We start from the raw sequence: 19,527 nt of genomic DNA, 5'->3' as shown, positions 1-19,527 counted from the left end.
ACTTCCTCATGCTCTGCACAAAGGACCAAGTCTGTGTGGTGTACAGGGAAGGGAGCTGACAGGAAGGAATCCCAGTTTTCAGCCTGTAACCCTGTCAATTTCTGTGTGGAATGGCTAGTTCTGTCATCTTTGGGCAGAAAAACAAATGCAGATTTTAGATTTATCCATTAACAGTGGCCAGTTCACTCCCATCTTTCAGTTGGATCCTGGATTGAAGTAACTGTTTTAAATTCATCTCTGTACAAAGGCAAAGGTCTTCTTGTTATCCTTTGATACTACTTTCAGATAGTCTGTAGAGTTGGATTTATCCCAGCTTTCTGACAACTGCCAGGAAGTCTGCTTCCTCCAGCTTCTGCCTGACCTTGGAAAAACATTTTGGGCTATAGCCTAAAGCCCTTTCTCTTAAGGCTAACCAATAATGTCTTGATTTACACATCATTTTTATATGCACGGTCTTGTTGAGCCTCACAGTGCCACTGAATAAGAATTAGAATATTGGGACCGGGAGTTTGGCCTAGTGGTTAAAGTGCTTGCCTAGCATGCATGAAGACCCGGGTTCGATTCCTCGGTACCACATACATAGAAAAAAGCTGGAAGTGGTGCTGAGGCTCAAGTGGTAGAGCTCTAGCCTTGAGAAAGTCCAAGGACAGTGCTCAGGCCCTGAGCTCAAGCCCAGGACTGGCAAAAAAAAAAAAAAAAATTAGAATATTACATTTGAAAGTGTAGTACATTGGGGGGCCGGGAGTTTGGCCTAGTGGTTAAAGTGCTTGCCTAGCATGCATGAAGACCTGGGTTCGATTCCTCGGTACCACATACATAGAAAAAAGCCAGAAGTGGGGCTGAGGCTCAAATGGTAGAGCTCTAGCCTTGAGAAAGTCCAAGGACAGTGCTCAGGCCCTGAGCTCAAGCCCAGGACTGGCAAAAAAATAAATAAATAAATAAAAAAGTGTAGTACATTGGAATCACAGCGTTTATCCCTGGTCTATTGTGACTTATTAGGAGCTAGCTTTAAAGTCAGATACCTTTAGGTTCAAACCCTAGCTCTAGTTTCTTCTGTATGACCTTGTACAGATTTACCCCTCTCAAGTTTATCATTTGTAGAATGGATTCTTCACATAAGGCAAATCTACAGACTGGCTCATAGTAGGTATTTAATAAGTATTGTCCCTTTAATTATTCTTTAAAGAAGATATAAAGGACTTAAGCAGTCTCAAAGCCTAATCTTGTGGGTTCTTTCTTTTTTTGTAAGCTGGTATTTATTCCATTGGTCCTCTGGTTATAAGAGTTTTTGTTCATTTGTTTCATTTGTTTTTATCTATTATGGGGCTTGAACTCAAGGCCTGGGCACTGTCCCTGGCTTTCTTGCTCAGGGTTAATGCTCTACCACTTTGAGCCACATCTGCACTTCCAGTTTTCTAATGGTTAAGAGGTAAAAATTTCATGGACTTCCCTGCTTGTGCTGACTTTGAACTGTGATTCTCAGATCTCAGCCGCTTGAGTAGCTAGGATTATAGGCATGAGACACCAGCAACTGGCTTTGAATTTCCCTCTTACCTTTTTTTTTTTTTCTTCTTGCATATACATGATGGAGTTTATTGTAGAGAAAGGTAACAAAAAGTGAGGTTGAAGAAAAAGGGATGGAGGCACCAGCTAGATGTGGGCTTCCTACCCATAGGCCTCAGCAGCCCTGCCATGGATCAGCCCTATTCTTTCGCATCAAAAAGTTGATTTTTCGAGCCATTTCCATGTTGTAAATCCTCCTACAGGTCTCATAGCTTTCCCGCTGTTGCTGGTGACAAGGCTTCTCATAATATCACCGTCGCTTAATATCCTCAGTGAGCCCATCCATTGTGAGGATTCTGTTTAGCGTCCTCTATGCACTTTCCACGTTTCCCTCCTGTACCATCACAGTCCTGGCAATGAACTTCAGATGTTTTGCCGTCACCTTGGATTTGTCTTCACGTTGCAAGACCGCCACTCACAATGCCCGCCTGACCTTCCCAGCCCTGGCACCCGGCCCTGCGTCCCCTCTTAACTTTTGTAGTGGTCTCTAAGTTGGGCTGCTCCATGGCAGAGACCTGCCAGTGGCATGCAGGTGTCCTAGGCAGCTTCCTCTGGGGTCCTGTCTGATTCCCTACATGTTATAACCTCTCTTCACCTGCCTACTATGAAGTAAATCCTACTCTGTCTACTGAGAGTGCTCCTTGGGACACTCAGCTCTCTCACCACGCCTCATGCTGCTTGTCCTTTTGGATCCACAGGTTCGTTGCCCACTGGAATATTGCCAAGTCAATGGCTGGGTACTATCAGGAGTCTGGCCGAGCTGGCAGGGATGGAAAGCCTTCTTGGTGCCGTCTCTATTACTCTAGGAATGACCGAGACCAAGTTAGCTTCCTGATCCGGAAAGAAATAGCAAAGCTCCAGGTAAGTACTGGCAGTGGAAGCTCTTTCTATCTGGACCCACCACTCCGTTTTTCACTCCATTTATTTATTTTTCTTTTTTTTTGGCTGGTCCTGGGACATGAACTCTGGGCCTGGGCGCTGTCTCTGGGCTCCTTTTTTGCTCAAGGTTAGCTCTCTACCTCTTAAGCCCATAGTGTCAATTCCAGCTTTTTTCTGTGACTAATTGGAAATAAGAGTCTTAATAGACTTTCCTGCCCAGAATGGCTTCAAACCATGATCCTCAGATCCCAGCCTCCTGAGATCTAGCTAGGATTACAGGTGTTAGCCACCAGTGCCCAGCTACAAAAAGTAATTAAATTAATTACTTTTGGAGGTCACAAGGTAGTGACTGTAAAACTAAGTGGCTATTTTCTATCTCCAGGAAAAGAGAGGGAACAAAGCATCGGATAAAGCCACCCTCTTGGCCTTTGATGCCCTGGTGACCTTCTGTGAGGAACTGGGGTGAGTGACTTAATTTGCATGTGAAACAATGTATCATTTCCTTCTCTAGTATCTACTTTATTGAGATAAACTAAGGTAAGATAGCCCTTGGGTTTATAAAGAACCTCTGCATGCAAAGGTGATTATGTTGGGCAACTTAGAAGTCACTGACTTCTGGAAACTTCAGAAACGCTTCACAGTGAGGTCCTACATGGTGGATCATAGCTATAATCCTAGCTACTTGGAAGGCAGAGATTGGATCAGGTTTGAGGCCAGCACATAAAGCAAGGACACATCTCAACTAAGAAAGCTGGGTTTGATAACCTATAATCCCAGATGGGTGGGAAGCATTAAGTAGAAGGATTTTGGCCCAGGCCATCTGGGGCAAAAAGACATAAAAATAATGAAAGCAGGGCTAGGAATGTGGCTTAGTGGTAGAGTGCTTGCCTAGCACACACGAAGCCCTGAGTTTGATTCCTCAGAACCACATAAAAAGCCAGAAGTGGTGGTAGGGCATTAGCCTTGAGCTCTTCAGTTTAAGGCTAGCACTCTATCCATTGAGCTACAGGGCCACTTCCGGCTTTCTGGTGGTTTATTAGAGATGAGACTCACAGACTTTCATTGTCCAGGCTAGCTTTGAACCACAATCCTCAGATCTCAGCCTCCTGAATAGCTAGGATTGCAGGAGTGAGCCATCGTGCTGAACTACCCATGACTATCTTCTTATTCATTTATTTATTTATTTTTATTTTATTTTTTTGCCAGTCCTGGGCTTGAGCTCAGGGCCTGAGCACTGTCCTTGGACTTTCTCAAGGCTAGAGCTCTACCACTTGAGCCTCAGCACCACTTCCAGCTTTTTTCTATGTATATGGTACCGAGGAATTAAACCCGGGTCTTCGTGCATGCTAGGCAAGCACTCTACCACTAGGCCAAACTCCCAGCCCCCATGACTATCTATATTCTTTTTTTTTTTTTGCCAGTCCTGGGCTTGAGCTCAGGGCCTGAGCCCTGTCCTTGGACTTTCTCAAGGCTAGCACTCTACCACTTGAGCCTCAGCACCATTTCCAGCCTTTGGCTATGTATGTGGTACCAAGGAATCGAACCTGGGTCTTCGTGCATGCTAGGCAAGCACTTTAACCACTAGGCCAAACTCCCGGCCCCGACTATCTATATTCTTGAAAGAGGGTACTAAGTACGTAATACTGGTATCTAGCAAACATTTAGGGCTCTCCTGTGGAAACCAGGGACCTAATTGAGCTGTCTGTTTGCATTCCCATCTCCCTCCAACCACTGATAAGTTGGTAGCTTCTGGATTGAGTTCTTTCTAAAGCTTGCCATCTCTAATTTGGCCTCTGTGGCAGGACCACTCCCAGCAAAAGTGGTGGGCTGAGGTGCCAGGCTTACTCTTCCTATGGCCCTTCCAATGGAACCTTTTTCAGGCACTGGTAGAGAAAATTGCTAAATTTGGCCTTGAGGCTCTGTGAACAGAGCTCTCATTTCTGGGGAGGCATGAAAGGACCTAGTATTCTTGCTAATTGTCAAGAATGCCCTCTGCTGGGGAACAACCTTGACTATTCCTGTCTAAGGCTCTGGAGGTTAGAGCTGCCAGGCAAAGGGACAGATGCTCCATCGGGCCTCTGACCATATTTGTTTAAGACTTGTGGGCTAGTTGGATTGTGAAGTTCTGGAATCTATGGGGCCAAGGAGTCTTAAGTGAAAACCTGTGCATGTGTGGCCTTGTCCCTACTGTCTTGTTGGTTACCAACGTAAAGTTCTACACCCTAGGATTCCCAGACCCTGGGCTAAGTAGCCCTGGTGGCATGTCTGTATGTCTGTATTGGCCCCTTCTCTTTGAATGAAAAGGACTTTTTTTTGGTGGGGTGGGGGGGTGGGGGGGGGTGGAGGGGTGGGAAGGGTTAATTGCATCAATTGCATAAGTGGTACAGAAGATGAAGAAAAAAACAAACAAACCTTTTCCTGATTGTCAAATAGTTTTTTTTTTTTTTTTTTTTCCTGTCCTGGGGCTTGAACTCAGGGCCTTGGCACTGTCCTTGGGCTTTCTCAAGGACAGAGCTCTACCACTTGAGCCACAGCACCATTTCCATTTTTTTCTGTGCATGTGATACTGAGGAATCAAATCTAAGGCTTCATGCATAATAGGCAAGTACTCTACCACTAGGTCATACTCCTGGCCATTTGTTCCTTTTTTTTGGCCTGGCCTGTCATTGGACTCAGGGTCTGAGCACTGTCCTTGGGCTTTCTCATGGCTAGAGCTCTACCACTTGAGCCACAGCACCACTTCCAGCTTTTTCTATGTATGTGGTACCAAGTAATTGAACCCAGGTCTTTGTGCATGCTAGGCAAGCACTCTGCCACTAGGCCAAACTCCTGGCCCCAGTTGTTCCTTTTTTGTTTTTGGTGGGTCTTAGGGCTTGAACTCTGGGCCTGGGTGCTGTCCCTGAATTCTTCAGCTCAAGGCTGCCACCCTACCCCTGGGCCTGGGCCATGTCCCGGAGCTCATTTTCAGCTCAAGGCTGTCACCCTACATTTGAGCCACAGCCCCACTTCCCATTTTCTAGAGGTTGATTGGAGAGAAGAGTTTCAGGTCCTTTTGTGCCAGGGCTGGCTTTGAACCTTGATCCTCAGCTCTCAGAGTAGCTAGGATTACAGGCATGAGCCACTGTGCCCAGCAACATTTGGCTTTTGTCTCCATACCTCAGACATGAAAAAGCAGTATGCATGGCAGAGGATTTTTAGCAGTTAGTGTTTTGACTTGAAGCCATCTCTGGCCTGGTGGCCTGGACACCTGAGATACAAGAGAAGCTTGTACTTAGGCCTAATTGTCTTGTGGGGCTCTGAGCTGGGGAGCCTGACAGCCCGGCATGCTCTTATTCACCCTCTCTGTGCTCATTTGCTTGTTCATTCACTAATTTAGCCAGCAGATATTGATATCCACTCTGCCATGCCCACTGGCCAAGGAGATACAGTGGGATCCTTGGACCCATGGGAAAGACAGGCACACTTCCTCGTCAGTGGCTTTGAAGAAAAAGTACATGATACTTTGGAAAGTGTGCAGCAGGAGGCCCTACCTCAATCTAGAGGGTCATGGTTAACCTGAAGAAGGCAAGCTTAGACAACTGAGAGTTGAAAGACAAAAAAGGGGGAAGTGACAGCATCCAACTCAAATGGGAGAACATGAGCCGAGGCCCTGTTCTGAAACTGAAGGTCATCTTGAATACAGGAGTGTGTGCCACACCCCACAGGGACTTGCAGACCCCTATGAGGTTAGCTAGGAAAGTTAACTGACTACCACATCTATATAGAAAATAAGCTCGCACAAGTTAGCAGATTTGAAAAGGATTTTTTTTCCCCCATCCTCTTTTGTTGAGGACTTACAAAGTTGTCGTTAGAGGAGCTTGTGAGTCATCACTCTTCTCACCTGAAGCACAGGAGAGACCCTCTTCATACACTTTCCAGAGTTGTGGTGGCAGGGGGGTGGGAGATGCAGAACCAGTATTAGACCAGTCTTCTCCTTTTGCTATCTGACCAACCCCTAAGCCAGATCCAGTATAAGACTAGACTCTCCTGGCAAGGTTAGATCACAACAAGGATTTAAGCCCAGAGTCGGGGACCAGAGGGACCACCATTGGTTTGAGGTGAATAGGTCAAGTCGCCTGTAACCCACTGCCTTCTGGCCCCCAGTCAGGTCACTCCTTTTCATCTTCTGTCTTCTCCCCCGGAAAGAATACACCAAACAGAACAGCAAAGAAGATGAAGAACAGGAACGTGGCGACGAACAAGCCAATGACTATCAGGCCCCCCAGTTCCCAGGGGTTCTCCCAGAACTCTTCCTTCCACAAGTCCTTGTAGAATACTATTTGGCCCATGTTAACCTAGAAAAAAGGGGACAAAGGCTCTGAGTGCCCTGTTCCTGGCACTGCTCTTCATGCCACCAACCTCAAGCATTGTGGCAGATGGAGTGAACAGGTGGCCATTTCTGGATACTAAGGGACTGGTGAATTTTGAGCTCAGAGTTCCCAGCAAGCAATAAATGGAGTCTCTTCTGATAGGGGGCTCCACTGTTATCCTGTTGCTGCTTTTAGAATCTCTGGTGGGGGCCGGGAGTTTGGCCTAGTGGTAGAGTGCTTGCCTAGCATGCACGAAGACCCAGGTTCGATTCCTTGGTACCACATACTTAGTAAAAGCCGGAAGTGGTGCTGAGGCTCAAGTGGTAAAGCTCTAGCCTTGAGAAAAATCCAAGGACAGTGCTCAGGCCCTGAGCTTAAGCCCAGGACTGGCAAAAAAAAGAAAGAAAGAAAGAAAAAAAGAAAGAAAGAAAGAAAGAAAAAAGAATTTCTGGTGGTTCCTCAGTTGCCCTTGTGGGAGGTAAGATGACTTTCTTATCACTGAGCCCTGCTCAGCTACAATCTAAAAAGTACCACTGCACTTTTTTTTCTGTCCCAAAGAAGTGCATTTAAGAGGTGAGCTTGGCCTAGTGGTAGAGTGCTTGCCTAGCATGCACAAAGACCCAAGTTCAATTCCTTGGTACCATATACATAAAGCCAGAAGTAGTGCTATGGCTCAAGTGGTAGAGCTCTAGTCTTGAGAAAGCCCAAGGACAGTGCTTAGACCTTGAGTTCAAGCTCCAAGACTGGCAAAAAAGAAAAAAAAAAAAAATGAGTATAGACGCCCACTCTCATATGTGTGCCTATAGTGCCATCTACTTGAAAAGCTGAGGCTGAAGTATTGCTTGAGTTCAGTTCCAGGCCAGCCTGAGAGCCTGAGATACATAAGGAAAGACTGTCTCAAAAAAAAGGGGGGGTGGGCCGGGAGTTTGGTCTAGTGGTAGAGTGCTTTGCCTAGCATGCACGAAGACCCGGGTTCAATTCCTGGGTACCGCATACATAGAAAAAAAAAAGCCAGAAGTGGTGCTGAGGCTCAAGTGGTAGAGCTCTAGCCTTGAGAAAGCCCAAGGACAGTGCTCAGGCCCTGAGTTCAAAGCCCAGGACTGGTTAAAAAAAAAAAATTTTTTTCTGGAAAAGGAACTGGCAACGGCATACTGCCAGCCTAGGTCAGGTAGAGGGAATAGAGAGGAAGAAGAAAGGAGCTGTTACCTGTTTCAGCTGCTAACAGTTCCGTGTCTTAAGAGAGCAAATCAAGGTTATCCCCTAGGCCCTGCACTTTGCAGAACTTAGGATGAAGAGCCGGCTCTACCAGGTGATCAGAACTGCAGTCTTCTACTCACAGAAGTGACGGTTGAGAGGCAAAGCTGTTGGCATTGCCAAGCAGCCCAGACTTTTATTGTTGCCACCAGAGCAAACAAAGGTGGGCCAAAGCCTGATACCTGGCAACCACTGCCACCTTTCCTCTCTGCTGTGTTCTGACCCTTTGTGATGTCATTGTGGGGGTGCTCAGGGCATGGGTTAATGAGTCTTTTGAGAGAGGGCCAGGCAAGAGACTGAATGTAACTATCAACCTTACCTGGGCACAAAAGGTTTGGTTCTCAGACTTGTTAACTGAGAGGGCATGTCTAGAACTCAGGAAGCCCTGGAGCTAGGACTGCCACCTGCCATCACTTCCTATGGTGACTTATTAACCACAGTGGCTGGTACCTCCTGGAACAAGTTTCTGAGTGGTAGTGTTTATCACCTTTGGAGCTTACTGGTACTGCACAGCATTAGCAGCTGTGTATGGTTGGTTCCTACTTTCTGGCATGATTAGCTAGTAAGGGAAAAAAGTAGGTGCTCTGTCCTTGAAACCTGGCGGCCATCTTTGACTTCTGTTTGTAGTAGTTGTTTGCCTGTCCTGGAGCTAGAACTCAAGGCCTGGACACTGTCCCTGAGCTTCTTTTGCTCAAAGCTAGCACTCTACTACTTGAGCCAAAGTGTCACATCTGGCCTTTTCTGTTTATGTGGTACTGTGGAATTGAGTCCAGGGCTTCTTGAATGCTAGGCAAGAACTCTGCCGTTAAGCCACATTCTCAGCCCTACCTTTGACTTCATTAAAAGCTAGACTATAGCCTGGTACAGTGGCTCATGCCTGTAATCCTAGTTACTCAGTAGGCTGAGATTGGAGGATTATGGTTCAGAGCCAGCCCAGGCACTAAAAAGTCCGTGAAACTCTTATCTCCAATTAATCACTAGAAAGTGGGAAGTGGTACTGTGGCTCAAGGGTAGAACAATAGCCTTGAGCTGAAGAGCTCAGGGACAGTACGTAGGCCTAGAGTTCAAGACCCATGACTGACTGACAAAAAAAAAAACTAGGCTATAAAGCTAGATAGCTGGGTACTGGTGGCTAACCCTAACTACTCAGAAGGCTGAGATCTGAGGATCATAGTTCAAGCCAGCCAGGGCACAAAAGTTCATGAGACACTTATTTCTAATTAACCACCAGAAAACAGTAAGTAGCATTGTGGATAAAAGTGGTAGAGCACCAGTTTTGAGCTGAAGAGCTCAAGAACAGTGCCCAGGCCCTGAGTTCAAGCCCCACAATTGACCAAAAAAAAAAAAGCTAGGCTGTGTGGGTCTTCTGTTGCCAGGAACTGCCTGGTACTATGTCCAGTCATGAGAGGAGAGGGAGACTGCCTTCTAACCCATGGGTCCTCAACTCTGCTTGTTTCCACATGGGAGTTTTGCCATTAGTTTCTGGGATGTCAGGCTACAGTGCCATTTTAAAGCTCCCCAGGTAATTTTCCCCAGGTGTATGTTGCCAGGGGTAGCTGACAGATGATAAGTATTTCAGTAAAGCATTCTAAACTCAGGGCTGAGCTGAGGCCTGGCTAGCCTTATAAAACTTGCTGACTAACTTCCCTGGCATGTTGAATGTGCACAGCAAGTAGCAGGCTGGCCTCTGACATACCCCGGCACTTCTGTTCCATCAGTTAAGTCAGAAGCTGATCAAGAGTCACTTGTGTTCTCAAACCAGTTTGTGTAGTCATGCTCATTTATCATAATTACATAATTGAATGTAACATCTCGTAAGCAAGTTAAATGAGTCTAATTTTCTAGATGGGGACAGACCCAGAGAGGTCATTCAGCTAAGAAATAACTGAGTGGGGAGGGGCCCGGGAGTTTGGCCTAGTGGTTGAGTGCTTGCCTAGCATGCACGAAGACCCAAGTTCGATTCCTTGGTACCATATACATAGAAAAAGCCAGAAGTGATGCTATGGCACAAGCGGTAGAGCTGTAACCTTGAGAAAGCCCAAGGACAATGCTCAGGCCCTGAGTTCAAGCCCTCGGACAGCAAAAAAGAGGGGGAAAAAAAAAAACAAGAACCGGGTGGGAGTGTAGAGCCAGGTGTCCAGAGCCTGAGTTATGAGGCACTATGCTATACTTCTGAGTGAATGGAGAAAGAAGTTATTTCTGTAAATACCACTAGGACTACTTTGGAATCACACAATATTCCTATTCAAAGAAATGCAATACAACAACTAAACATTATGCACATCTTACTAAAGTTCAGTGGCATCTCACACACTAATTCCTTTGCAAATATTTTTTAAGTTCTTGTTCTGCTTTAATGAAAACTACAGTATAGATACTGCAGGAATGTTGTTTAGCAAGCCCACAGTGAGAACAAAGAAACAGCTGGCCTCACCCAAAAGAGACCAGGGAATGTGTATGTTTCTCCTCCATTCTCTGTAGCAAATATGTGTCATACACAGGAAAGTTGCTTTTACTGGATTTTTCAACTAACTGCTGTCCCCAGGTGGGTAATTCTGCTTTCAGAGAATAGCATGCTAGAGACAGGAGGAAAATGCAGACCCAGGTAGTGTGGCCTGGTATGTTTGCAGGGGGTTCCTCTCCCTGGAGGATGTATAAGTAGGGGTTGTGTAAATGGATGTGTAAGTAGAAATGTGAAGGTTATGGGACAGTAGACTTATGGAATAGGACTCAAGGAAATGGAGAAAATTTTGTTTTTAGGGAAAATTTTGTTTTCAGATTTTACTTAGAGGTGTGTGTGTGTGTTGGTCCTAGAGCTTGAATTTGGGGCCTGGATACTGTCCCTGAGCTTTTGAGCTTAAGGTTAGCACTTTACCACTTGAACCATGTCTGTACTTCATTTTTTTGTGGTTAGAGATGAGTGTCATGGACTTTCTGCCTGGGTTGGCTTCAGCCTCCTAAGTAGCTAGGATTTAGGTGTGAGCCACTGGCACCTGACCATTTGCAGATTTTTATTGTAGATTGTTTTTAATATTATTATTATTATTTGCCAGTCCTGGGGCTTGAAGTCAGGGCCTGAGCACTGTCTTGAACACTTTTTGCTCAAGGCTAACTAACACTCTGCCACTTGAGCCACAGTGCCACTTTTGGCTTTTTTCTGTGTATGTGGTTCCAGGGAGTCAAACCCAGGGCTGCATGCACCCTAGGTGAGCATGCTACCACTAGGCCACATTCCTGGCCTTAAATATTAATTTTTAAGCAAACAAATTTAGGAGAAAACCTTTCTTTGCCAAGTTTTGCTAACAAGATACTTGCCTCAATGACATTATTATAGCTTGTAACAAGGCTAATGTATGGTAATGATGGTAAGAGTGGAGAGTGCAGAGTGGAGCAAGCCTAGCCCTTTTGAGGAACTGAGAACCAACACTGGTAGTGCAGAAGGCACATTTGGAGTGGGGGGGGGGGGAGTGCTGGTGAGAGCATGGTGCACTGATGTAGGTTGGTATGGGGTGCAGTAGGGCAGTTGCACTCGGTCTTTCTCTAGGCCTGCAACAGCTTACTGTCTCTTCCTTCATAGCTATCACCCTTCTTCAGGCAGCAGCCTTGTAGCATCTTTATGTTTATTCTCCCACAATGGGAGACTATGTAGCACCTCCTCAAGGAAAAAAACCTAAGTTTGGAACTATGTATACTGGGAGTATTCCAAGCTACTGTTGATCCAGAACAGCTTTGTTCATTTGAAGAAGAAGGGTAGCCTTTTATTTGGACTTAGCCATTGTATGTTTCCTGGCATGGAACAGGAAGGCATCAATGAACCTGCCAGTCAGCCTGTGACCAAGGCTGTCTTCAGTATCTGCCTGTCAGTCCTTTGGCTAGGAAGCAGAATTGCAGTCTCATCCTCAGTCATTCTTGGTGCTGATGAAACTTAGGAAGTCAAGCTGGGGCTGGATTACTTTTCCTGAACTGAGGGCTTCTGGGTTCCTCCTGCTGGTAGTATCGGGAGTGAAACATGCATTGTTTCCTCCCACTGTCACTGGGCTTTTCACCTGATATCACAGAATGGGCCCCAATATTTACCTGTTGGATCTCACTGGTATAGAGGCAATCTAGAGACAGAATTTAGGTATGGATATTTGGGCATAACACTGGTTGACTGAAGATAATAGAAGTAGAATCTTATCTATCTACATTACACCCCACAGGCCTTGAGCCTGGGTGTGGTCAACTATTATGGAGCCAGACAGGCTAGACCCAGAGGCTAGCTCCTCACTTTTCAGTTGTTCAAACCTGAACAAATCATCTAGTGTCACTAAGGCTCAATTTCCTCATCTGTAAATGGGAATTATAGTATTGATGGCATCAAGATAATACAATGATTAAATGAATTTATTTGCATCAAAATATTTAAGACAAGCCAGGCCTAATGCATTGGCATGAAATCCCAGAACTTGGAGGCTGAGGCAGAAGGATCTCCAGTTTGGACTAGCCTGGTCTTGCTACATAGTAAGATCTTGCCAAAAAAAAAAAAAAAAGGCCAGGCACTGGTGATTCAAGGCCTGTAATCATAGCTATGCATGAGGTTGAGATCTGAGGATCATGGTTCAAAGCCAGCCCAGGCAAAGAAAGTCCATGAGATGCTTATCTCCAATTAAGGGCCAGAAAACTAGAAGTGGAGCTGTGGATCAAAGTAGGAGAGTGCTAGCCTTCTGCAAAAGAGCTCAGGGACAGTGCCCAGGCCTTGAGTTCAAGCCCTATGACCAACCACTCCACCCCACCCTCCAAAAATAAATAAAGGCTCAAGACAATGCCTGGACAAGTGCAAGACCTGAGTGAATTTTATCATATTATCACTTCTCATCTGCATTTCATTCTTTTTGGAGCTGAAAGCTCTTTTGTTTAGAAATACTCTCTGGTTTTTCAGCCCAAACATGTCAAACAAGTTCATGAACACCAGGAAGTAGAACCAGCCAGTGAGAATTCCTACTTATCTGTTTCTGTTTGTGTGGCCTGGACTGCCAGCTAGAGATAGCAGAGACTGGCATCGCCTCTCTAATCTGTTTTCTGGGTAAGCAGGGCTGTTCTCAGGCAGGCAAAGTGTGTGGTATAAGCAGACTCAGGTGACAGATGATGTGAGCGATCACAGAGCCCTTTATGGCTCTGTGAGTGGAGCACTATGGGAAGAGCCATTCCAGCTCCATGGGCACATGTGGAGCCTTAACGCTCATGTCTTCATTCCCCTCATTTCTAGGTTTGTAGCTGACAGCAAGGTAAATTGAAGGCAAGAGAGGTAGGAAAGGGTTTTTTTTTTTGCCAGTCCTGGGCTTGAGCTCAGGGCCTGAGCACTGTCCTTGGACTTTCTCAAGGCTAGAGCTCTACCACTTTGAGCCTCAGCACCACTCCGGCTTTTTTTGTATGGATGTGGTACCGAGGAATCGAACCCGGGCCTTTGTGCATGCTAGGCAAGCACTTTAACCACTAGGCCAAACTCCCGGCCCCGTCCCGTCCGCAGGACTTTTTGATACTGCGTTTTAGGGATTGAACACAAGGCCTCACACATGCTAAGCAAGTTCTTTACCTCTTAAGCCACACAGACCCAGCCTAGGACTCTTCTTTAAAATGTGTCCACTGTATTCTATCTTGGTCCCTTATTAAGAAGTACAAATAGCCAGGTGCGATGGCTTATACCTGTAATCCTAGCTACTCAGGAGGCTTAGATCTGAGGATCAAGGTTCAAAGCCAGAACAGGCACTAAAGACCATAAAGACTGGGAGAATCTTATCTCCAATTAATCACTAAGAAAATGGGAAGTGGGGCTGTGGCCCCAGGGATAGGGTAGTAGTCTTGAGCTGTAGAGATAAGAGACAATGCCCAGGTCCAGGGGGAGGGCAATAGGCTTGACTTGAAGAGCTCAGGGACAGCACCCACACCCAGAGTTCAAGCCCATGATCCACAAAAAAAAAGTACAAATAATGACAGATCATAGTTATGGGGCTCTTAGGACATGTCAGCAGTGTACTAAATGCTAGGCCTAGATCATCTTAGTTTATCATCCTAGCTTGCCCAGGAAGCGGATGCCCAGATTAGCCCATCTCACTGGGGAGGAGGCATCACTTGGTGAGGTTGAGTCACACAGCTGGTGACAGATGAGAGCCTGAATGAACATAGTCAACTGCATAAATGGTGACAGGCCAGTGCATCAAAATGCAGTTTATAGACAATACTTGGGCCTAACTTCTCTGACTCCAAAAGTCTTTAAGGATACAGTAGGCTGAGCCTGCTTATGCAGGGTATATAGAAGTTATGGGTGGTGAGAAATGCTAAAGTTACTTCTAGACCTAAGTGCCTGCCCTGGAGCAAGCAAATGTAAGATGGGAGTGGCATTGCTCCGCTCCAATGGTTCTATGGCATCACTGCATGGCATTCATCCCTATGTGATTTTCCAGCTTTAATGGGTACAGGAAGAGCAGTGACCTGGAAAGAACAGTCACTGAGCATGCCCCTTGAATTCTAGCACCAACCCCTGATGCACAGAGCCCAGCCCAAACCCAGAAACACATGACCAAAAACAAACACCTCCCACCTCTGGCGAGAGCTTGGAATCCAATAACTATTGCACAAAGTCCTTCTGATCGGTTTGTTCCTCTTCAGCATAAATTAGCAGAGCCCCGGGCCAGGAGTTTGGCCTAGTGGTAGAGTGCTTGCCTAGCATGCACGAAGACCCGGGTTCGATTCCTTGGTATCACATACATAGAAAAAAGGCAGAAATGGTGCTGAGGCTCAAGTGGTAGAGCTCTAGCCTTGAGAAAGTCCAAGGACAGTGCTCAGGCCCTGAGCTCAAGCCCAGGACTGGCAAAAAAAAAAAAAAAAAAAAGAAAAGAAAAAAATTAGCAGAGTCCCAAGAGCCAACTTCTTGAAGATATGGCTATTCTTCATCAAAATATGAGGAGCCTCTTGTCCTTGTTTTGTTAAAAAGTGCAGATTGGCAGAGGACTCAGTTTACTGAACCATTGAAATAATCAACTTCTCCACTGGCAGATGGACATTGTAGTTCTGTGCCTGTCCCAGGCCTTGTTTCCTTGCTAGGGCTCCAAGTGTCCTGGCATCTGGACAGGGCCAACACTGGAGCAAGGGATCCTTGTTGGCAAGGGAAAGGGCCACAGGGCAGATCCACAGCCCATGTCTTGGCCCTGGCAGTCTTGTGCCACCTCGCTTCAGCCATCTCAGCACTGACTCTCATGGGAGGGTCATGGGCTGCACCTGGACCTTCCTGCCTCTCGTCTCCTGGCAGCAACAGCGAGCACAACAGCAGCTGCAGGCTATCAACAGCAGCAGCAAGACAGTGGCTGCAGGAGGAAGAATATAGGCACCTCAGAAGCTAAGGAGGAAAAGGGTATCCACCGCCCCCCCCACAGACCCCCACTGGAAATGCATTATGGCCTTTCCCCCAGGACTGCCTGAGTGGCCAGAAGGACCTCAGAGTATCACAGGGGATGTTGACCATTCTTGTGCTGGCCCTGCATCCTGGCCATCTCTCTGATGTCTCCCCTGCTGCCAAGCTTGGCTCCCTTCATCTCAAAGTTGACACTTGAGAGAGTTGCTGGGTCTAGCTCCCAGAACTGTCCAGTATCCCCCATCATTTGAAAGATAACAGGAAATGGGGAACTTTCTTGGCTTCCCTCAAGGGAGAGCTAGTACTTTTTTCACAACCCATCAGCCTCCAGCTAGCACCCAGATAACCAGAACCATGGGACATGGAGGAGAATCTCAGCTCTCTACCACCCCCATAGTCTCCAGCCAGCACCCACACACCAGGAAGAACCATGGGACATGGAGGGGAATCTGAGTGCCCACTTACCTGTGAAAAGGACGATGATGGAAAAGGCGAGGAGCTCCACTGGCTCTGCCTGGGGCAGCTCTCGAAGCTTCTGCAGCAGCCTTTCTCCCATAGAATGCATTTCCTGCACAAATTCTGAGGCCTCCATGCTGTGTTGTGCTCTTGTTGGGGCTCCTGTGGTCTGTGATGGGGCAGAGGCAGGTCCTCATGGGGATGGCTGTGGTCTGTGAGGCAGCACCAGGGAGCCACCCTCTCTCCCACCACAGCCTGGCTGAACAGGTTTGTCTAGTCTCACCACATGCACCACTGGTGGCTCATGAGAGAAGCAGGAGAGGTAGGGAATTGCCCCAGGGGCTGAGCTCAGTGGCAGCAGCCCTTAGCCCTTGCCAGTGCTGCCAAAGATAAAGGAAGCAAGGACATAGAGACTACTTTGAAGGGGCTGCCAGCCAAGGTCAAGATGACTTAGCTCCTGACCATGAGTTGGTATGAGTTTGCTATTTCATTGCCTTTATTTTTGTGCCTATCCTGGGGCTTGAACTCAGGGCCTGGGCACTGTCCTTGAACTTTCTCAAGGCTAGCACTCTACCACTTGAGCTGTACCACATCACCACTTATGGCTTTTTTGGTGTATGTGGTACCAAGGAATTGAATCCAGAGCTTCATACATGCTAGGCAAGCACTGTACCACTAGGCCATACTCCTGGTCCCACATTGCTTTTGTCTTTAGACACCACTCTTGGGTTTGGACAGCTCCCCTACCAACACCTGGGTCATTCTAGACATGAGTGTCCCCCCTGGGTGTCTCCAGGGTGGAGAGAGGCCTTGAGATTCTAACTGGTACATTTACCACACTCACCACATGCTGGAGGTAGGAGGCTCAGGTTCTGAGAGCAGGTTCATGAGGTACTAGTCTAGAGCCGGGAAGCTGAGTCCCACAGGTCACTGCCCTTGCCTGTGAGCCCATTTTTACCAATCTGTTGTTCTATGAGAAGGGAGAGTACCTATGCTCCAGTTTTTCTCCAGGGATCTTTTCTATCCCAGAGGGGTCAGCCAGCCCTCCCTTCTTAGCTTGGACCTGGTCCTCTAGACTGACCAAGACAGGCTTTCTTCAGAGGCCAAGAGGTCTGAGAAAAGCTCTAGGCCAGTCTGTGGTAGACCCTAGTGGGAATTAAATGTTCTTTCTCCTCCCACTTCTGTGGGCACAAGGCAGCTAGAGCCTCTTTAGTGTAAGTAGGAATAGCCCAGTGCCAACCCAGCCTGAACCAGATCATGATGGCACTTATTTTAACCCTTGGGTTGGTGGGTGGGGTAGGTGGCCAGGAGCTTACCTTTGGTTTTAGTGATTGCCAGATTGTCCCTGATCCGCACCAGAAAGGTTGTGCCCTTTGTTGTAGTCCTGCAAGGCCGGCACTGCTACCTGGCACAATAGGTTTAGAAATACCTTACCAGGTCTCCTGTACCCTGCATGTGGCTCTCCCTAATCCCCACCCCCTTTCGAAGGCTTCCCCCCCTCTGCTTGAGCAACTTCAGTGGTGCTGTCCCATTGCAGAAGGCCGGACTCTCCACCTCCCGTGAGTCCCACATGGTCTTCTAGGACCTGACTGCCCCTTTCTTCTGGTTCCGTAGGAACTGGATGGCAGTTGGTGCGTACTTTCAAATTTTCCTATGGTTTTTTTCCCCTTGCTTTTTGCAGTGCTGGGATTGAATCCAGAGCCTCTTACAGGCCAGGCAAGAGCTCTACCACTGAGCTACATTCCCAGCTTCCTGATATGTTCTCTAGTTTTTGTTTTTTTAGCTGTCCCTTAAAACTTTTAATCATCCTGTTTCCTTCCCTTTGCTGTGACATAAGACAGAACTCTTCGTCTCAGGGAGAGGCCTGGGCTACAGGAACACCGTCTGGGTGGTGCCTGGCCAGGACTGGGAAAGTTGAGGCAGCTTCTGTGTCTGGCTTTGGAGGCTATGGCACCGTCTCTCCTACAAACACCATCTTTCAATTATGGTGCCTGTCTTGAAGGAAGGTGGGCAAATTAGAGAGAGAGGGTTGTTTAGATGACAGTGGGGAGAGAAGGTTGACGACTCCATGGTGGAAAAGCAGAAGGTTCTCTGAGTTACTTGCAGTTCCATTCATGCCTCCCCCCCCCCCCCAGGGTCATCACATATCTGTTGAGTGGACCAGATCCCAGCTTGCATGATCAGAAGACGCACAGGTCCCTGGGATGCTACTGGCCTGGTTTCACCTCCTTCATTTTACATTAGTGCAGCTGAAACCTGACAGTGCACAGCTTCTCTGTAGTTATGGCAAGGTAGGCTGTGCCAGCACTTCTGCACATACCCTGCTGATGGATGCCTGTGTCTGCTTTTAACCAAAAAGATAAGTCAGTACAACAGAGCCATAGTTAGGGCTCTGCCCTTGCGAATGTTCTGTGAGGAGCCAGGCCTTTTGAAGCTCATGGGCCCAAGCTCTGCTTTTGCCAGCACATTACCATCAGGCTATGGCATACATAGTTGGTATTTGTTAGCAAAGGGCCAGATCTGCTGTCCTCTGGTCAGACCAAACAAGACTGCTCTGCTCAGGTAGAATGGGCTTATATGAGGGTGGCCTCTCCTGTTTTGAGACCTCTGTGCTACGCCTTTCCCCAACATTCCAGGTGTCTCCTCCGTAGAAGAATGACATGCACATGGCACAGAAGCAGGGCTAGTTTTCTTTCCTTTTCATCTTGGTTTGACTACTTCAGCCTGGTTGGCACTGTGCCCACTTGCCTAATGTAGCCCAGTGGAGACACTCCTTAAAAGGGGAAGTGGTTGGTTCGGTAGGAAGAGCTTTCTCACTAGTGTGCCACACCCAGACACCCCAGGAGAAATGCTGTGGGGAGGGGAAAGGTGCTTGCTTGTGAGCAAGCATTAGCGTTGGACCTTGGGTCTACATGAGAGGTCTGAGAGTCAGGATTTGCAGAGCAGGAGGAAGGCAATAAGGCTAGCAAGAAAATGGGGCTCATGAATCAGAAGCTTGGGCTACAAAGGCAATAACCTTCCAGGGTGTGAAGTTGGAAAGTGGCAGACTCATGCCCACTGGGCCTGTCCCTCCTCTGAGAAGAGGGTTGGTCCACACCAGAAGTGGGCCACCCATTTGGATAGGGCCAAAGCTTTTCACCTAAGGCTTCTTAGAGTAGCCAACTCAGAATTAGCCAGTAAGCCCTGACCAGCCTGACTTGGAGCTGCTCCTAGGTCTGTTTTACAAAACAAGTCCATCGGGCATATCTGAAGAGGAGCCCTCTGATTGGCAGTTGACATTTGGTGATTTTCAGCTTAGGTTATGACTGAGTAGAGCAAGCCTATGGAAGAGGAGGGCGCTAGAGGCTCTTGATGTCTAAGAGAAGAAGGCACATTCCCACAGGTCCCAGGCATCTTCCTGGTGGGCTATTTAAAGCGGGACCAGCAGATGCTTGCTGCCCGATATAACCAGCAGCATCAGGTGACCCTGTGGCATGTGCTCCAGCTGTTGTTCTGAAAGCAGTACATGTTCCCAGCCCTGGCCAGCATGAGTGGGAGCTCTGGGGCTAACCCCTCTTGCCCCTCCACCCTTACATGTCTGGGGGAGTGGAGTAGGCAAGCTGATTGTTGATAATTCTGTATTTTCCTAATCTATCT

The 19,527-nt window shown here is 47.3% G+C and overlaps 3 protein-coding genes and 1 pseudogene across 3 annotated transcripts in view; 1 reads left to right on the top strand and 3 right to left on the bottom strand.

The window, feature by feature from the left end:
- Positions 1 to 19,527, top strand: part of Recql5 (RecQ like helicase 5) — a 33,220-nt gene that overhangs the window by 6,039 nt on the left and 7,654 nt on the right. The window contains exons 6-7 of the mRNA XM_090350301.1: positions 2,262 to 2,424; positions 2,825 to 2,904. Of these exons, the coding sequence (XP_090206427.1) occupies positions 2,262 to 2,424; positions 2,825 to 2,904 (243 nt within the window). The remainder of the gene's footprint in view (positions 1 to 2,261; positions 2,425 to 2,824; positions 2,905 to 19,527) is intronic.
- Positions 987 to 2,236, bottom strand: LOC150051409 (small ribosomal subunit protein bS21m pseudogene; annotated as a pseudogene).
- Positions 6,225 to 8,225, bottom strand: Erln (endoregulin). Its single transcript, XM_090350298.1, has 2 exons — positions 7,998 to 8,225; positions 6,225 to 6,776 (listed from the first exon to the last, which is right to left on the bottom strand). Exon 2 carries the CDS (start codon positions 6,768 to 6,770, stop codon positions 6,591 to 6,593), a length of 180 nt encoding a protein of 59 aa, XP_090206424.1. The 5' UTR covers positions 6,771 to 6,776; positions 7,998 to 8,225; the 3' UTR covers positions 6,225 to 6,590.
- Smim5 (small integral membrane protein 5) lies at positions 14,474 to 17,310 on the bottom strand. Its single transcript, XM_090350297.1, has 3 exons — positions 17,208 to 17,310; positions 15,901 to 16,060; positions 14,474 to 15,388 (listed from the first exon to the last, which is right to left on the bottom strand). Exons 2-3 carry the CDS (start codon positions 16,025 to 16,027, stop codon positions 15,279 to 15,281), a joined length of 237 nt encoding a protein of 78 aa, XP_090206423.1. The 5' UTR covers positions 16,028 to 16,060; positions 17,208 to 17,310; the 3' UTR covers positions 14,474 to 15,278.

Source organism: Megascapheus bottae, chromosome 17 (assembly GCF_031878675.1).
Source record: "Megascapheus bottae isolate mThoBot1 chromosome 17, mThoBot2.hap1, whole genome shotgun sequence".
NCBI lineage: Eukaryota > Metazoa > Chordata > Mammalia > Rodentia > Geomyidae > Megascapheus > Megascapheus bottae.
The sequence above is the reverse complement of the archived record's forward strand: the minus strand, read 5'-3'. Positions and strand labels throughout refer to the sequence as shown.